Here is a 16,377-nt window from a genome sequence, read left to right on the forward strand (position 1 = left end):
CCACTATCCACTGTCTATTTGCGTACTTTTACCTGTCCCATCCAGTTAGTTAGTCAGTTACTTAGTTAGTTAGTCGCTGGGTCTGTGTCTGGCAGCTGGGACAGCTATGGGTCGTGCTACTGGTGTTTGCCCGTCGATAACTCAGCCTGCTGGACGCCACTCTCAGACGTTTGGCCAGTTAGCCAGTCAGCCAGGCAGTTAGCCATGGCAGCTGTTTGTTTTGGCCCCATCGCATTTGAACAAAACGCATAAAAATTTGCACATTAAAATGTGAAGAAGGGCGGTGCGCATACCATGAATAGTTTGCAGATGTATCCGCAACTTTCCCTTTTTTTTCTAAATGGGGTTATGATAAATATTATTGGCAATGTCACTCGGTTTCGATTTCTGATTTCGGGAGATATTCAACTCTCAGAACGTGATCAGTTTTTGCGAGTTTCTAATGATCACACAGTGAGAAAATGATAACAATTAATCCATTATATGGCAATCTTGATAACGAGTGTTAGAGTTTTCCCTTTTGGGGTCTTATCTGTCCTATATCTTAAATGAAAGATATAACTTTAGTTAAAATATCTTGTTTATAGAGCGGTTGAAAACATGATTGTTACTATTCATAAATAACGGTTGACTTATATCAAAGTATATATGCTTTCAAAAGGTATTTTTCATTTTAATATTAAATATAAACTTATTTTTTAATTGATATTTAATTTTTTTTTGCAATTTACTTTGATAAATTCATAAATATGTTTATAAGATAATAAATTATTTTCTTAAAATGATTTTAAAGAGAAAATATATTAACTTTTAAAATGATTTAAAAGCTTTGGGAACATGTACTATCTAAAAAACTTGAATTATAGATGTAAACTATAGTTTAGGCTTATTATTATATAAATTTATCTTAATGAAGGTATATTTTCTACTAAATATAGTATCTCTCCTAAAAGCCCCTTCGATTAACTGCCTCTGTTCCACCTGTGCTACTTCCGTCAGAGGCCCGTCTAAGCTGCTTGAAAGGGAAATGCTTTTACTTACTTTTACAAAATAAAAAAATAAAAAACTCATTTTCAATTAAAGCCCAGACAATTAAGATTACGACTGCGATTTTCGGCACTTTTCGGCCCGCTCTCCTTTGCCCGGGGTAAAAGTGTTTGCTTGATTTTGTTATTGGTTTCCCACAGCCAGGAGGCTGCGGCTGCGACTGCGACGGCGGCTGCGACTGCGACTGCCTGTTGACAATGTTACATGAACTTCGGGCGAAAGCAGCGGCAGCGGCAGCGACAGCTTACAAATTACAGTAACAATGCTTTTCCAACTGCTCGTGCTGCTGCAGCGCTGCCGGCTGCCGACTGAGCATTACCGTTGGCCGACCAAAACGAAAGACTTAAGCGAGAAACTTGCACGACTAGTTCTCGGAGAGAGAGAGAGAGAGCGGGGACGAGCGGGTGCCGTGAAATGCTTTCGCAGCAGATGAGCATGCCGATGCCGCGGTCGCTGCCACTGCCACTGCCACTGCCACTGCCGCCGTATATAAGTTGTCGTGTGCGGTGGAAAATTGTATCATTCAATCCTTAACCGTCTGAGCAGCTACACGGCAGCAGCAGTTAGCCAAAAAAATAAAAATAAAGTTTTCCACCCCAAGAGAAAGTGCGTTCGCCGCCGAACTACGTGACAGTGTTGTGGTTCCACCAAAAAAAGGACTATCCAATATCCAAATCCAAAAAAATCCCGTGCAACGACAATTGAAATAACCAAAACAAAAACAAACAACAAACAAAGCTAAAATGGCAAGCCATAAAATTGTTTTCGGTGTCTTGTGTCTGGCCGCTTTGAGCGCCGCCCTTCCCGCCGAGGAGACCCGCGGCCATGCCCGCAACGCCATCGGCGGCGAGAACGACATTATGGATAGCATCTACAGCGACTGCCTGCGCAAGGACTCCGTCTCGTGCGTCAAGTACAAGCTGTTCAGCTTCGTGGACAAGGTGCTCGGCGCCCGCGACCAGTTCGCCCTGACCGAGGGCGTCACTGTGGTCCGCTCACCGGATGCTCCGCAGCAGGAGGCCGCCCGTTCCATTTCCGGTGATGAGTCTTTCGAATCCCTGGCCCTGAACCGCATCAGCAGCTTCCTCAACTCGCACACCATCAAGGTGGAGCTGAAGGGTGCCGATATTGTGCAAGCGGTTAGCTCCACCGGTCGTGCTCTCGAGGATGCCTCCGAGTCGCTGTTCGGTTCCAATGACCCCAATGCTCCCGAGGAGAGCCGTGGCAAGAAGAAGAAGGCCGCCAAGATCCTGGGACCCATCCTCGCCCTGGTCGCCCTGAAGGCCGCCGCCCTGCTGCCCCTGCTGTTGGGCGCCATCGCTCTGATTGCCGGCAAGGCTCTGCTCATTGGTAAGATCGCCCTGGTGCTGTCCGCCGTGATTGGCCTGAAGAAGCTGCTGTCGCAGGAGAAGCATGTGACCTACGAGGTGGTGGCCCATCCCCATCACAGCAGCAGCCACTCGACGAGCCACGACTCGTATGGCAGCGGTTACAGCGCCGATGCCGGTGCCTCATCTGGATCGTACGGCAGCAGCGGTCATGGAGGCTGGGGACGCTCCATCGATGCCCAGGATCTGGCCTATGGTGCCCAGAAGCCCGTCCAGGCTTAAGTCACAGGATCAGCGCACTCAAGTAAACACTCAAGAAGAAACTGAACACATCATGAAGAATCACGAACACAAACGACTTGAGCCTTGGGGCTCGCCTGAAGCACATTATTTATCGTTCGTTTTAATTAATTTATTAATTTAATTTATTTTATTTATTTCTCCAAGCAATGAAAACGAAAAAAATGAGTGAAGACACACACACGATAATGTTAAAGCAGACAGAATCAAGAATCAAGAATAACTCTATATATGATTAGTTGTTAAAACTGATGAAGCTAACGTTAAGTTTTGTAAAAAGAGCAGCCAGCGAGAGTTAACCCACAAAAGTTGCAAATACTCAGCCTTAAGTCTAAGCTCGCACAGCACTGCCCCGATCCGATCCGATCCGATCCATCAATCAATCAATCGACCCATCACACAACTGTATCTATATCTAATGCTCTATCATCTATCTCCCCGCTGTCGCTACATCTCTACGTCTCCATCTATTCTGTCTCTGTATCTATTACTACTCTGACTTTATCTGTTCACTGCCTATACCAAAACTCAGCCGATTGCCATGCAATCGGTGCAACGTACAAATCTTAACTCTACAAGTCTATATCTGTACTGTACTCTATATACTCTATAACTGATCAAACTATGTTCTTCACATGCAATTCTAGTCTTACAATACAACAACAACACCAGCAGCAAGCATGCCTACTACTATTAGCTTTAACTCCACTAGATCCTAACTCTATCCTATCTGCCGCATCTCTGTCACTGACTCACTATCCTTCAGCTATCCTTCATTGCTTCGCAGAGTCGCAGTCTTTGGTCATTCGCATGCCATCACTTGCCATAGGTTTTCGAAGAAAAAGAAGAAAAGAAACACACAAGCCACACCAAAACTGAACTCATTTTCCGACTAACTTCTGTTATTTCCTCACTCGACTCGACTTCCACTTCGACTCTTCAACTTTCTCATTTCTCTAGAGGGGAGCTCTATCCCGCTATCTACTATCTACTGTCTCTTTCTGCTGCCTCTGCATCTGTCACTTTCTAGCGCTCTACTTTCCCGCAGCACACGCACATTCACACACACATACCTAGTTCATTTTATTGTTAAAAATATTGTTTTTTTGAATATTTTTTAAACTGCTTACTTAATCGTACTTTATGCATCCGCGCGACTCAACCCCCTTGACGGCACTCCTGCGCTCCGTGGACCTAAACAGATTTTTAATGTTTTCACTTAAAAATACGTTGTTTATGACATCTGGAGAGCCCTCTGGCCAATTGGATACCGCAAGAGTTGAGTCGCCAGCACGTCGTCTACTTTAATTTAAATAATTTAAGCAAAGTCGTACGGCGCTTTCACAAACTATGACTCCCAGCAACAGTAGTAAGATGATGATGATGATGATGATGATGATGATGATTATGATGATGAACAAGAAGCGTAGAAGCTGCAGATGTGGGCTCATACTCATGATAACTAAACAAATCACAAAACTCACTCACAAAAGAATGTAAATTCCATAGACTATACAATACTCTTCCCTCTGTCACACATGCATGTCATTATAAAAAAAAAAACACAAAAAATTAAGAAAATCAATATACAAAAAAAAAAAGCTGAAAAAAAAACCAACATACACACAAGCAAGGAAGATTAATAAATAAAAAATCAATGAAAAATCAAGACAAGTCTGTATAATTTATGGCATACCATCGGGTGAAAGCGAAACGATAAAAAAAAAACTGAAAGCTATATGCATAATTCCCAATTCCCGGCCAAAGACGAAGACGAAAACTGGCCGTTGACAAGTCCATCTTTGGTCGAAATGCTTTCATTTCAAGTGAAATTGATTTTGCGACCCAGTTGCCCCAGCGAATTTCCAAGATTCGCCGCCCGTTAATAGGTGTAAAATAATTATGAGTCCGAGGAGTCCAACTCCGCTCTGACTTTGGCTCTGAATCTGGCCAAGACAGGTTAACAAAAATCCAATAAACTGCTGCCCGAAGCGTGCCCCTGCTGGCTTCCGACAACAACCGACAGTGAAAGTAAACAGTTAGGAAACCCACAAAACCAAACCAAAGCAAACCAACCAGCGATTGCAGTGAAAAGTCTTTGAAATTGTGGCGCATGGCCAGGGCCACCAGAAGAGAAACAAGAAAATACAAGACAAAAAAACGTTTTCCAAGCCGCTCTAAATGTGGCTGCCAACCGAATGTTTGGGCGAAGACAAAAGACAAGTTAATGCGCATTAATGTTAACAACTCATTTGGGCAGCTGCCAAGCTTGAGCAAACATTGACTGACCACTGTCAGTCTTTCGCTCTCCCAAGACCGCTCACTTAATCAAAGGAAATTACAAACATTTTCGGGCTAAGCTCTGCTGGAAAATTATGTATCTCAAAGGTTGCCGCTTGGGGCTGCCAAGTGTCAGCGGGAAATTAAAAAACGCTCATTTAGAGGATTATTCAAGGGGATTAAGTTGGCTCTCAGCTACCAGCTTCATATTTTAGAGGTTTTAAGAGAAGAGAAAATCTTTTCTTTTAGTTATTCACAGAGATTAAAATGCATTTAAAATAATATTAAAAAGTAACATTCAGCTCACATGCCTGACCAAGTAAAAGTGAATTGTATGCAGAATATATTTCCTTTCCTTTTAGAAAGTACTTTCAATTTCATGCCATGCCATACATGTTTTTTAAAACGAACAGTAGTCACAGGTTCATTTTATAATTTTCCTTTAAGTTAGCGGGACTTCTTTTTTATATATTTTTTCAAGGAATTCATTAGATAATTAAGATTTCTATTCTTGTATTTTCTAGACATTATGTTCCACACAGAAAATCAATTTACAAAATGGTTAACGTTCTTAAAGCGGCACTCAGCCTATTTTCATTTTGAGATACACCACTTTATTTATGGCCTCTGGTAAACATAGTAGTATATGCAAATCGACCAAGTTAAACGAAAGCCTGAATCGGTGATTTGGAGCGAGCAACGGTTGTGCCGCTAGAGAAATGCCAAACTGGTGCAGCATCAATGCAACCGCTGCACCGCTGACCGCTGCACCGCTGCACCACTGCACCACCACTGCACAATTTCACATTCTGAAAAACCAGATAAAAAACCACAAAATTTGCAATAATTCATAAGAAGAGTTGCTCTGAGAGTCTCCGAGGGGGGAATAAAAGTGCGAAGGAGAATCGTGCAGAGTGCCCAATTTGAAAGCAATTTCACTGTCAACGGAACGGAGGAGCGAGGAGCTCCAAGTGGACGGGATGCCTGCAAGGGCGTCGTCGGACGCAGTCGTGTGCAGAATATGTTCAGCGAAATGAAAACGAGTTTTTGGTTCCGAAAGCGGGTCACCAGAACGTAGACAACGACTCTTGAGGCGGTCCCGAAGTCAAGTTGATTGCCGGCCTTGCTGCCAGTGCGCTTTCCAAGCCAAAACAAAAAGTAGCAAAAGAAAAAAAAATGTACATAAAGGCAGAGCCAAAGAAAAGCCCGCCCAACTAATAATATTATTATTAAGCTGCCGCTGCCATCATTTTCCGCTCCAGCACGTTATTCCCACACTCGGCACACAAAGCACGCATCCAAATTTATGATTACACCAATTTGTGAACGCAGCTTTGCTCACTGAGCATTAAATCTACTACTAAGCGCTTCTATGATCAGCTTCCATTGCCTTTTGATTAATTGAAAGTTAATTGGCCGCAAGTTTTGGCCGCTCGAGCGTTTCCCCGACACGCCTGATTTGCTTCTTACCACTAAAGCTGTTGATGTTGCTGTTGCTTCTGCTTCTGCTTCTGCTCTTGATGTGGCCATCGTTAGTGGTCAATATAAATTACGCTATCCAGTTAGCAAACAATTCAGTGTAATTATTGAGCAGCGGTTGCATCGGCCACAGCGGTTATGTTGCACGTTGCATGAGGACTTTGATTATCAATTTGCATCAGGCAAAAGACCGCTTAATTGCATTTGGTAAAGCGAGAAGCGGTTTCACCGATATGTGTACTTAAGGTGCCTTAATTTGGTGGTGAAAATGATTTAATACTCAAAGTTAATGGCCGAATAAGTGTTTAAATTATAACAAAAAAGAAGTAGATCTTGAAAAGTTCATCACAGGTTCTGTATTTGTTTTTAAGAGTAAGTGTATCACATTTATCCTGACAAACTAAATATGTTCTTTTGGCTATAAATGCTTCATTTGCTTTAACTTTCAAAATAATCTTAAAAAATTAACTAAAATTCTCATTAACATGAACATTATTGACAAAATATTTAATATTACGACCCTGAAGGTATCCAGATTATAAGCCTTTTGATCTTTTCCGGCTTAAAATTTGTATGTGCAACTACTGTATTGACAAATCTCACTTCACGAGTAATTGCTAACCAATTAGCACTTCAATTAGGCAGAACGCCACCTGGTGCTCACTCCACCAAACAGAAAAGAAAGTTTTCAAGCTTTCTTCGCCTTTCGTTGAGTGAATTCAAGTTCGTGTCTTAACTCTTTCGTTTTGGTGGCAGCACTTTTTCCGACAGCACCACAAAGTATGCAGCAATTCTTTGACTTCACCAAAGTACCATTCATAAAAAGAAAAGTTTTGACCAAATTAGGTGACGACAGCGAGTGAATCTGCCCCCAAAGACGAAAAAAGAAAAAACAAAAAGATATATAAAATACAGAATATTCAAACAGTTGCGGTCTAGTAAGCCAGTTGGCAGAGACTGAGAAGAATGGCTATAACTACAGCAGCAGTCACGCACGAGCTCAATAGCTTAGAACGAACTAAAAAGCGGGAATAAAATTGCAAACGAAAATGCATTTTGGTGGCTTTCGCAGCGAAATCACGAAAGTGCAGCTCCACTGGCCAACAACATCTGGCTAATTGCCGTGATATTTAGACTAAGACAAAGTGTGTGTTTTGTGTTTTTTCAATTTCACGCGGCCGCCCGACATGCGATTTCGGCAGCCTGGGTATAAAATCCATATGATCCGGCGGCCAGCACTCAGTTGAGTAACCGAATTGTAGCGCCCAGCGTCTTTTGCTCCAGTTTATGCCTCACCATCACCAGAACTGCCCAAGGATCATCTCATCGGCATCAATCATCTCATCCATCAAGGCCGCCCAGCAGCGCACACTCCAGCCATGATCAAGTACGTGTGGCACGTGGCCGCTCTGATGATCGTCTTTTGTTGGCTGTCGAGTGCCAGGAGTGCCAGCTATCAACACCAGACTTTAAACAGCTTAAGTGCAGCACCCAAACCTCAAACCAATAGCCAAGGATCGGGCTCTACGGGTTTCTGGAAGGACATGTCGATGGTCTATCGCATATACCAACAATGCACGGGAGACAACATGTCCGTCTGCCTCAAGGTCAAGCTACTAACGGGTCTGGAGAAGGCCTTTCGATCGGCCAAAACCCTTGCGCTCACAGATGGAATTCAGTTTGTGAGCTCCGGCGGAGAGAGTGCGGAGCCCAAGAGGGCGCCCATAAATGAACAGGATATTGAAGCAGTGCTGCCAAGGAGCGTGGATGCCAAGGAGCAAGTCCTCAATAACATGATCATGAAGCGGTTGAGCAATTTCCTTCAGGATCATACTTTGCAGGTGAGTAAAGGAACAAGTTTTCAAAATTTGAGATCATTGAAGTCACAAGCTCAGAAGAATTCAATAATTTGAATAGAGCTTTACAAGTAAAATGAGTTTGTTCCACACTTTAGCAAATTAGATTGCATGGAATGTATTTCAAGGCTTTAATGTTAGTTTTGAAATGGAAATTTGTAATGAAGCAAGCATTAATTTAATGATTATTCTCTTTCCCAGGTGAAATTCGACTCGGAAGATAACTCCGTGGAGGGTCGCAAGAAAAAGGAGAAGAAACACGGCGCCATGATCATGATTCCCTTGCTGCTTGGAGGAACGATGGTGCCTCTGGCCTATGGAGCTTTGGCCATGCTGGCCGGCAAGGCGCTGATCGTGTCCAAGTTGGCCCTGGTGCTGGCCTCAATTATTGGCATTAAGAAGCTGCTGGCCGGAGGAGGCGGTGGCCAGCACAACTCCCATGAAGTGGTCGTGTCCTCGGGCAGCAACTCGGGATGGGGTCGAGACCTGGACACAGCCTACAGTGGCTGGAAGCCGGCGGCCAAGGATTCGGCGGGCAGCGCCAAGAGCCTGTGAGCTCGCATTTACATTTGGAAGAGCCACGAGATGGAAATCGGAATTGGAGATTGAAAAAAAAAAGAGATTGGAGATTGAAGCTTGGAGTTTTGGGGCTTGGAGTGAACCAAAGAAACGATTGCTGCACAAACTGTCTGACTAATGTCTAGTTTAATTTGCCTAATCGATCATTAATTTTACAAAACTAAATGTGTGTGTTAGGTTTAAGTAAGCGTTAATTAAATATAGTAAATTCTGCTACACAAAAGGTGATTTATTTATGTGGAGCGACCGCACCCAGAATATGAATTTATAATGACAATTACAGGTGTGATCGAAACAAGCTCACGTGCGTGCCAAAAACGGCACAAGAGAGCTTCGCTTTCTACCACATTTAAATAAATAAAGAAACATATTGAAGATGGCATACAGATGGCTACAAAATAATAGTGATGTAAGTGAAGGTTGACATTCATTTAAGGAAAATAGTCTTTGAACCTGTGTACATTGTTACTCAGACACTTGGTCGTTTCAGAGAAAATTCATTTTAATTTTAATTAAACACAACTGCCTCACAATATTTCATTTTCCTGTTGCCTGTCCCACAGTCCAATTCAATATTCATAGATCAAAAATGGCTCAAGCCCCTCGTCTCTCTTTTTGGCCTTAGCATTTGTTGTGGCTTTGGCCCACTCGGTATGCGACAATTTCACTTTTGGCCAGTGCACGAAATATTAATGAGCCACTCGGTGTAGAACATTGAACTGGGCTAACAACACTCCCAGGCCTTTCTGGTTGTGGGTGCCCTTTCCTGACGTCATCCGGCTGGGCCTGGGACTTTCATTAATTGAAAATTACCCAAGCGCACTGGGGCAGCGGCATGTATAAACACCGGGGTGGAGCTGCAAACTAAAGGCGGAGCTCAGATAGCTGAAATCCGGAATTCCAGCCAAGCGGAATGAAAGTGAAACTTTGAAAAGGTGTCAATTTTGGAAGATGCCACTGAAAAAGGGTTTGGGGCTGCGGCGACTCAGTGTTTGCCTTCAATGTGTGATGATGATGATGCTCTCTAAGTTTTGGCCTTATCCACAGAGCAGTGAATATTTCGCATGCCGATTGGGGTCAGGCGGCGAAATGGACAGCACCAGCAGTTAACTTACAAATTAATTGTGCACACTCAATTAAGTGGAAGTGGGAAGCAGATTTATGGAAAAATATCCGGCTTATAACGTTTGCCATAAAGTGCCAAATGGCACTGCCTTCAAATTAAAACCCTATTACTCACCTCTCCAAGTAAGAGTTAAGTTAACAAAGTATTATTATTGCCAAACTCTCGACCATTTAAGTTTCTTGATTATTGCATCATACATTGTGTGTGAAGAGAAGTGAAATTATATATACAATGTATCAATGGCATTACTTTTTACTTTCGTTTGGGTTTTACTAAAACAATACGACGTTTTACTGCCCTTTTAAAGGCATTAACATTTAAAATGTACTATTAAGTCTGTCAAGTTTAAACATTTCAAGGAAACATCTTTACTGATAGCCTGCTTAATTTAAATAAATTATATTCCTAGAGTATTGAGATGGCCATCAAGGAGACATATACACATCACAGCTTGACACATCCATCTATGTCCACGTGCAAGGCATTTACATATTCCATCAACGGATTTTGGATTTTGGATAATCGTCTGGCTTTGCATCTAGATGCGAGTGTTATTTTTTTGTTATATTTCCCTTGTTTTCTGCCTGCTTTCTGACGTGTTTTCATTTGGGCAGCATGCAAATCTGCGGCTTAGCTTTCTTTTGGGGCACTTGTCTAATGCGTAAATTACCCGGCAAAGCGATGAGCCGATGGAACAACGATGAAACGAGAAGTGGCCAAGACGTGTGTCAATTTTCGAGTGCTGCGAATTAAAGCGACATAATGCCAATGAAACTCTCGTGTTCGTGTCCGTGCCGCTGTCGACGATTGGATTGGCATACAAAACTGCAGATACATTATGCGAGAGATGCTTGCTTTGCTTGGTGGCAAAAACAAATACATAAATAAAAAGCAAAATTAAAGTGAAATTTTTTTCCACCAACCGTTGTCGTCGTCGCAGCCGCCGCATTGCCAACAAACTAGTTAATTTTCTATTTTACTCCAATTCAAGTGGCGGTTTGCTTTCGACCATCGGCGGCCATCTTAAATGGTGCTCTTGATTAACCACCCACCGCCCACCCCGTCACGTGTGACGGTGTGAAGTGAGTGTGTGTTAGTGTGTGTGAATGGTGTGTGTGTGAGCAAAGTGCAATTTGAAATGGAAACACCACACTTTCTGCTGCACCCGAGATTTGCTGAGTGCTGAAAGTGTGCCATCATTAGGTGGCGCCTCCAAAGGTCTCTTTGATTCTCTCAAAAGATTTACGAGTCTTTAAATACTTTAAAGGTATTAATCTTTAAAGTTTTCTGGTTAATATAATAAACATTAAGTCTTACATTTCCATTGAAATTATATATGTATCTTGGGTTAGGTTATTATTTTATGTTTTTACCAAATGGAAATAAGAGTAAAATGATCCATGTAGTCTACCTATATTGGTTGTAGGATTGGTGCAATAGTCCTGTAATTAGTTAAATTTAATTAATAAGATTTTTCTAATATAAATATTAATTTGTTTATATGAGCAAACATTGTTTCAATTGACAAGGAGTCTTAAAAGCTGTTACTGTTGTAGAATATTTTAGAGTCAATATTATCATTAAATTACTTTAAAGAAATATATGCTCTTCCCAATAAATATGATGCGATTCAGAAGATATATCAGGTATTCTTAACACTTTTTCATATATCAAGGGTGTCCTGTGTTTATAACTCATAGAGAATTATATATCATTAACCTTAACTGTAGATTGTAGATTTGCCAAAATTGTGCACTAATCAATAGAGAATATATCTCATTGCCTTTAAATAAGTCCCTTTAATTATAGTTATATTCCTAAATATATATTCTAAACTTATTCAGTTAAGTCTGGAGAAGGTTTATTACGATTAAGTGCTAATTATTTAGGGAGTTTTTAGTAAGATTTCGATTAGCGGCACCTACCCCAGAGGCTGGCTGATTAATGCATTGCCACAAACACAATTAGCCTTCTCGCATTGGCCAGCAGCAAATAGCTAACTGCTGCCGTGAGTGTGTTGACAAACAACAAACTGCCTGTTAGACAGCCAGCTCTGCCGGCTTCTGCGGCGACGGCGACTGCTTACGCACACCTGAACATTCGTACCTGGCCAGGTATCTCTCTGCTGCGGCTGGGACTTCGGTTGCAGGCCACCCGGCCGATGCGCCTCATCGTCTTCACACACACACACACACACACACACACACTCGCACACACACTCGTTGTGGTGTTTATTTAAATTCTAAGCTCGGCTACTGTTTCTGGACGACGGACAGGAGGTGCGGACGGCGGTATCAGTTTTGCGGAGCGTTAAAGCGACAACGGCGTAGTTGTTGTCGCTGCCGTTGCCGTCGCTGCTGCTGCTGCTGGCGCTCTGCTGGCCGGGAATAAAACTCGATCCGCGTGCGTCTTCTAGCCACAGTTATCCGGTTGCCTTCTGACCGACAGATCGAACACGCCAATCGAGCGCAGTGCACTCAATCAAGTGAACAGACATCATAATAATACCGCATCGCCAGGAAGTGGCAGGATATCTCCCATCCAGTGTTTAGTGTTTGTGCATCGATTTATATATATATATATAACCAATCGACGAAATCATGTTCAAGTTTGTGTGCCTGTTTGCGTTGATTGCCTCAACGGCAGCGGCTGCCTCGGAGGCTGATAGCCTGCTGACCAGCGCCCTCAAGATGGTCAAGGATTGCGGCGAGCGCTCCATGGTCTTGTGCATGAAGGTAACGTTCGCACTAGCAAATCCAGTATGGCGAAAATAATGTAAATATTCAATCCCCAAAAACCTAAAGGAGCGAGCTTTGCACTATTTTGACACCGAGAATGGAGATGTGCGGCTTACCGAGGGCATTGCCCTGGTGAAAACCGATGACATACCAGTGGGACGATCCCTGAACGATTTGCAGCTGCCGGAGGAGGTGGAGGCCCGGGAGGCTGAGGTGGATTCCCTGCTGGTGGAGCGAGTGGCTCGCTTCTTTGGCACCCACACGTTGCAGTTCAAGGTGCCCAAGGACTCTATCCAAGACATGCAGCGTGCCCTCGAGGAATGTGAGTATCTAGCAGAGTATCTCACATAAATTACGTTTCTGGTTCGAGCGATTCGAGGCAGTGACAACTTTGTTGCCAATTTGGGTTAGTAATGCAAGCGACCAGTTCGGGCAGATGGCTCCAGCTTGCTCCCAGTGGAAATCCTGTTTTCACTGTTAAGTCGATGCCATATCGAGGTCATCCTGTAGCGGTGCATTGGCAGCTGGTTATCTGGTTATCTACGTCAGATAGTTGACTATTAATTGCACTTTAGTCAGCCAGTTAGCTAGGCTTACTTTCTTTTTGTGTAAGCCGCGGCGAGTCGGTGGCTGCAATTTCCGATTTCTAAACGCAGCCACATAGAAAGCGGTCGATCCTGTTCGCCAGCTAATTATCTGTGCTCCAGTTGCTAATGAGCGGTCGGCTTTGATCCAGCGAAAGTAATGTACACAATGCTAATCTCCTCAACTCACACAAATCCCCAATTCCATTTGACCATCTTTCAGCTCGTGGCAAGAAGAAGGAGAAGAAGAAGTACCTGATGCCTCTGCTGATGCTCTTCAAGCTGAAAATGGCCGCCCTTTTGCCGCTGGCCATTGGCTTCCTGGCCCTGATCTCCTTCAAGGCCCTGGTGATTGGCAAGATCGCTCTGCTGCTCTCCGGCATCATTGGTCTGAAGAAGCTGCTGGAGTCCAAGAAGGAGAACTACGAGGTGGTGGCGCATCCGCACTACGAGCACGAGCACAGCTACGGTCGCTCACTGCAGCAAGAGGATTCGCAGGCCCAGCAGCTGGCCTATGCGGCGTATAAGCAATAAGCCAAAAAAAAGATGAAAAAATCGCAAAACGCCGAATGCTGAGGCAACCATCAGTGCAATACTCGGAGGGCCGTCTTTAATTTATTCTATTTATTTAATTTATTTGTATAGCATATGTAGTTCATGCCAGGCTTACACACATAAGGCGCCATCAAAATGAAAACAGAACCCGTAGCAACTAAGTATGAGAGACAACAAAAAAAAAAGCCCGTGGGGTGGATCTGGGGGTTGGCCTTGCGTTATTTAATCTTAAATCTTAAACGTAATCAATCTAGCCAATGACTGTTACTTTTGTATTAATACTCAGAGCTTTACTTTAACTTAACTCAACTCAACTCTAAAGCCAAACTAAACTAAAACTAAAACTATAACTAAACTGCTTAACTTTGCATCGCTGCTAGGCGCAGGCCAATGCCCCTTAGCCACGCCCCTTTATCCCAGCAAAAAATCAAATCAAATCAAATGAAATAAAATCAAAATAAAAGAAATGCCGCATTTATCTCAAACACGAAAACGACTCTGATCTTTTTTTTTTGCTGTTCAAGAAATATCACTCATACGCCGCGTATGCGTTGTCCGCTGTCGAAATGCTTTCACTCTTTCACCGAAAGAGAGAGAAAAAGAATAAGGCGAACGAGGCCAGCGATATCAATTGCATGTGCGACACACAAAATCACAGAGCAGTGGATTTCACTTGTGGCAGCCAGGCGTGGAGATGCCTCAGCTCCAGCCGAAGCTATAGCCTCTCGGTCAGTTATCGCTGGGCTGTATCCAATGTCGCTCCAGAAAAATGTACAGAAACAGATACAGACACACAGATACACTCAGCACAGCCGACAGGCAGGCAGGCAGGCCCACATCTCGGGAAAATCTAATGAAAGTTGCGACCTGCTTTTCATTTTTGCATTCGCAGTGCAACACGTACGCCCAGTAATTCCAAATTCTCTCCCCCCAAAGAAAATTGGGTGTGTTGTGTGTGTGTGGATGAAGTCGTGCTCCAGACTTGGGAGCACGCCCCGCAGCTGCAATTTATGGCCGTTGGCAGTCGGCATTCGGCATATAAATGGCCAAAACCGACAAAACGGTCAAAATGGCCAAAAGGTCTGATGAACGCCTCGTATATCTTATTGCTTTTTGTTGTTTTTGTTGTTGTTACTTGTTTTTTGTAACTATTTGTAAACAACTGCAGGCAACTGGCCGTGAATTTCAAGTATCGTCGGTGAAAGTGTTTATTAATACAATTTCTTTTTTTGTCGCGGCACTTGCAATTGGAAATTTATTGACTGGCGGCCATTTGAGCGGACTCACCGCACTCGAAACTAATGGAAAATATTTTTTTGATATTCAATATTGATTACTTATTTACTACCATAAATGATTTGCCTATTGCCAATCGAAGGACTTGAACAGGTTTAATTAAAATTACATTAAAATGTAAGTAAAAGTGAAACGAATTTAAATATGGATTCCCTTTCTTAATTATTTGCTTAACTCTTGACTTAACTCTTAAGTCTAAAAACATTTAATTATCTTTAAATAGCCCAAGAACTTCAAAATAGGGTTTAAAAAGGCTGCTTTCTTATTAAATGTTCAGTGATTGATTTCTACTATTAAATTAATTGTTTGAAACTACTAACTAATTGCCATTGAAAAATATTAAGCACCACTTTGAATAATATTTGTATACCTATAAAAATTAAACATTCCACAGTCAACACAAAGTTTTCTTAAGCATTCCATTTTCCCAGTATTTAAAATACAAACTTTTACAAAATTACAAAAGTTTTCAGCTAGAACCGCACACAGATTAAACACTAATTCCAATGGCAAAGATCCCTCAAGTTTGTAAAGGTGAAATAAATGATTTACGAGGAGCGTGATTTTCTTGGAAGTTCATCCCCTCTCGTCGACTGTCTGCTCCGTTTCGTTAGCAAAATAGGCGACTTAATCGCCAGGGGGTACACGGGTGTTAAGGTGTCAGACACTACTACCCTTAGGGGATATTCAAATTTTCTTCTCCCAGAGAGACCGCGAAATATCTTTCTGATGTTTGTTATTGCAGTGAAATGCCGTGACGTGCTGGCATCACCAAACTTGAATTTTAGCTTTTACTGGTACTGCCTGAAAGTAGACAAATGTTTTCCCAAGAAAACTTGAGAGGATTATGTCACAAAGTTTTCATACTCTTTAGCTTAAGGTTCATATGTGTTCCAAGTCGCTGTGACGGAAGTTAAACAATATGTAAGTAGTTTCATTCATTTCCTTTCATTTAGAAATAAGTTGTAAAAAGAACCTGAATAAAAATCCTTGCCTCAATATATGTTAAGCCTTCAATTGAGAATGTTCAAACTACATATTAATAGGATTAAATGAAGAAATACTATGAAACTTAAGATGACAGTCTCCCCAGTGAAGGTATCTCCACTTCGATTTAAACTAGCCCCTTTTTCGTATTGTTTGTTTCCATAATTGACTCGCAGCAATTTTCCAGCTTGGCTATGTAAACGATGGAACATTTCTGTTAAT

General features: G+C 42.5%; 3 protein-coding genes across 3 annotated transcripts; all 3 read left to right on the forward strand.

Moving 5' to 3' along the window:
* Positions 1-1,532: 1,532 nt before the first annotated feature.
* Osi7 (Osiris 7) lies at positions 1,533-4,344 on the forward strand. Its single transcript, XM_086833205.1, has one exon. The coding sequence runs from the start codon at positions 1,791-1,793 to the stop codon at positions 2,655-2,657; it is 867 nt and encodes a 288-aa protein (XP_086689331.1). The 5' UTR covers positions 1,533-1,790; the 3' UTR covers positions 2,658-4,344.
* Positions 4,345-7,813: 3,469 nt separating this feature from the next.
* Osi8 (Osiris 8) lies at positions 7,814-8,845 on the forward strand. The gene is made up of 2 exons (XM_020943088.2): positions 7,814-8,275; positions 8,492-8,845. Exons 1-2 carry the CDS (start codon positions 7,814-7,816, stop codon positions 8,843-8,845), a joined length of 816 nt encoding a protein of 271 aa, XP_020798747.2.
* A 3,383-nt stretch (positions 8,846-12,228) lies between these two features.
* Positions 12,229-14,365, forward strand: Osi9 (DUF1676 domain-containing protein Osi9). The gene is made up of 3 exons (XM_020943048.2): positions 12,229-12,730; positions 12,800-13,055; positions 13,541-14,365. Exons 1-3 carry the CDS (start codon positions 12,596-12,598, stop codon positions 13,849-13,851), a joined length of 702 nt encoding a protein of 233 aa, XP_020798707.1. The 5' UTR covers positions 12,229-12,595; the 3' UTR covers positions 13,852-14,365.
* The last annotated feature ends 2,012 nt before the right edge of the window (positions 14,366-16,377 follow it).

This window comes from Drosophila serrata, unplaced genomic scaffold (assembly GCF_035046125.1).
Source record: "Drosophila serrata isolate PLE 108 unplaced genomic scaffold, ASM3504612v1 contig_30, whole genome shotgun sequence".
NCBI lineage: Eukaryota > Metazoa > Arthropoda > Insecta > Diptera > Drosophilidae > Drosophila > Drosophila serrata.

Bases quoted from the DNA above. Each gene is read 5' to 3' on its own strand.
- Osi7 (XM_086833205.1), top strand. From the start codon at position 1,791: ATGGCAAGCCATAAAATTGTTTTCGGTGTCTTGTGTCTGGCCGCTTTG.
- Osi8 (XM_020943088.2), top strand. From the start codon at position 7,814: ATGATCAAGTACGTGTGGCACGTGGCCGCTCTGATGATCGTCTTTTGT. The intron at 8,276-8,491 runs GTGAGTAAAGGA...TCTCTTTCCCAG, and splicing joins TTCAGGATCATACTTTGCAG to GTGAAATTCGACTCGGAAGA.
- Osi9 (XM_020943048.2), top strand. From the start codon at position 12,596: ATGTTCAAGTTTGTGTGCCTGTTTGCGTTGATTGCCTCAACGGCAGCG. The intron at 12,731-12,799 runs GTAACGTTCGCA...AAAAACCTAAAG, and splicing joins CCATGGTCTTGTGCATGAAG to GAGCGAGCTTTGCACTATTT. The intron at 13,056-13,540 runs GTGAGTATCTAG...ACCATCTTTCAG, and splicing joins GCAGCGTGCCCTCGAGGAAT to CTCGTGGCAAGAAGAAGGAG.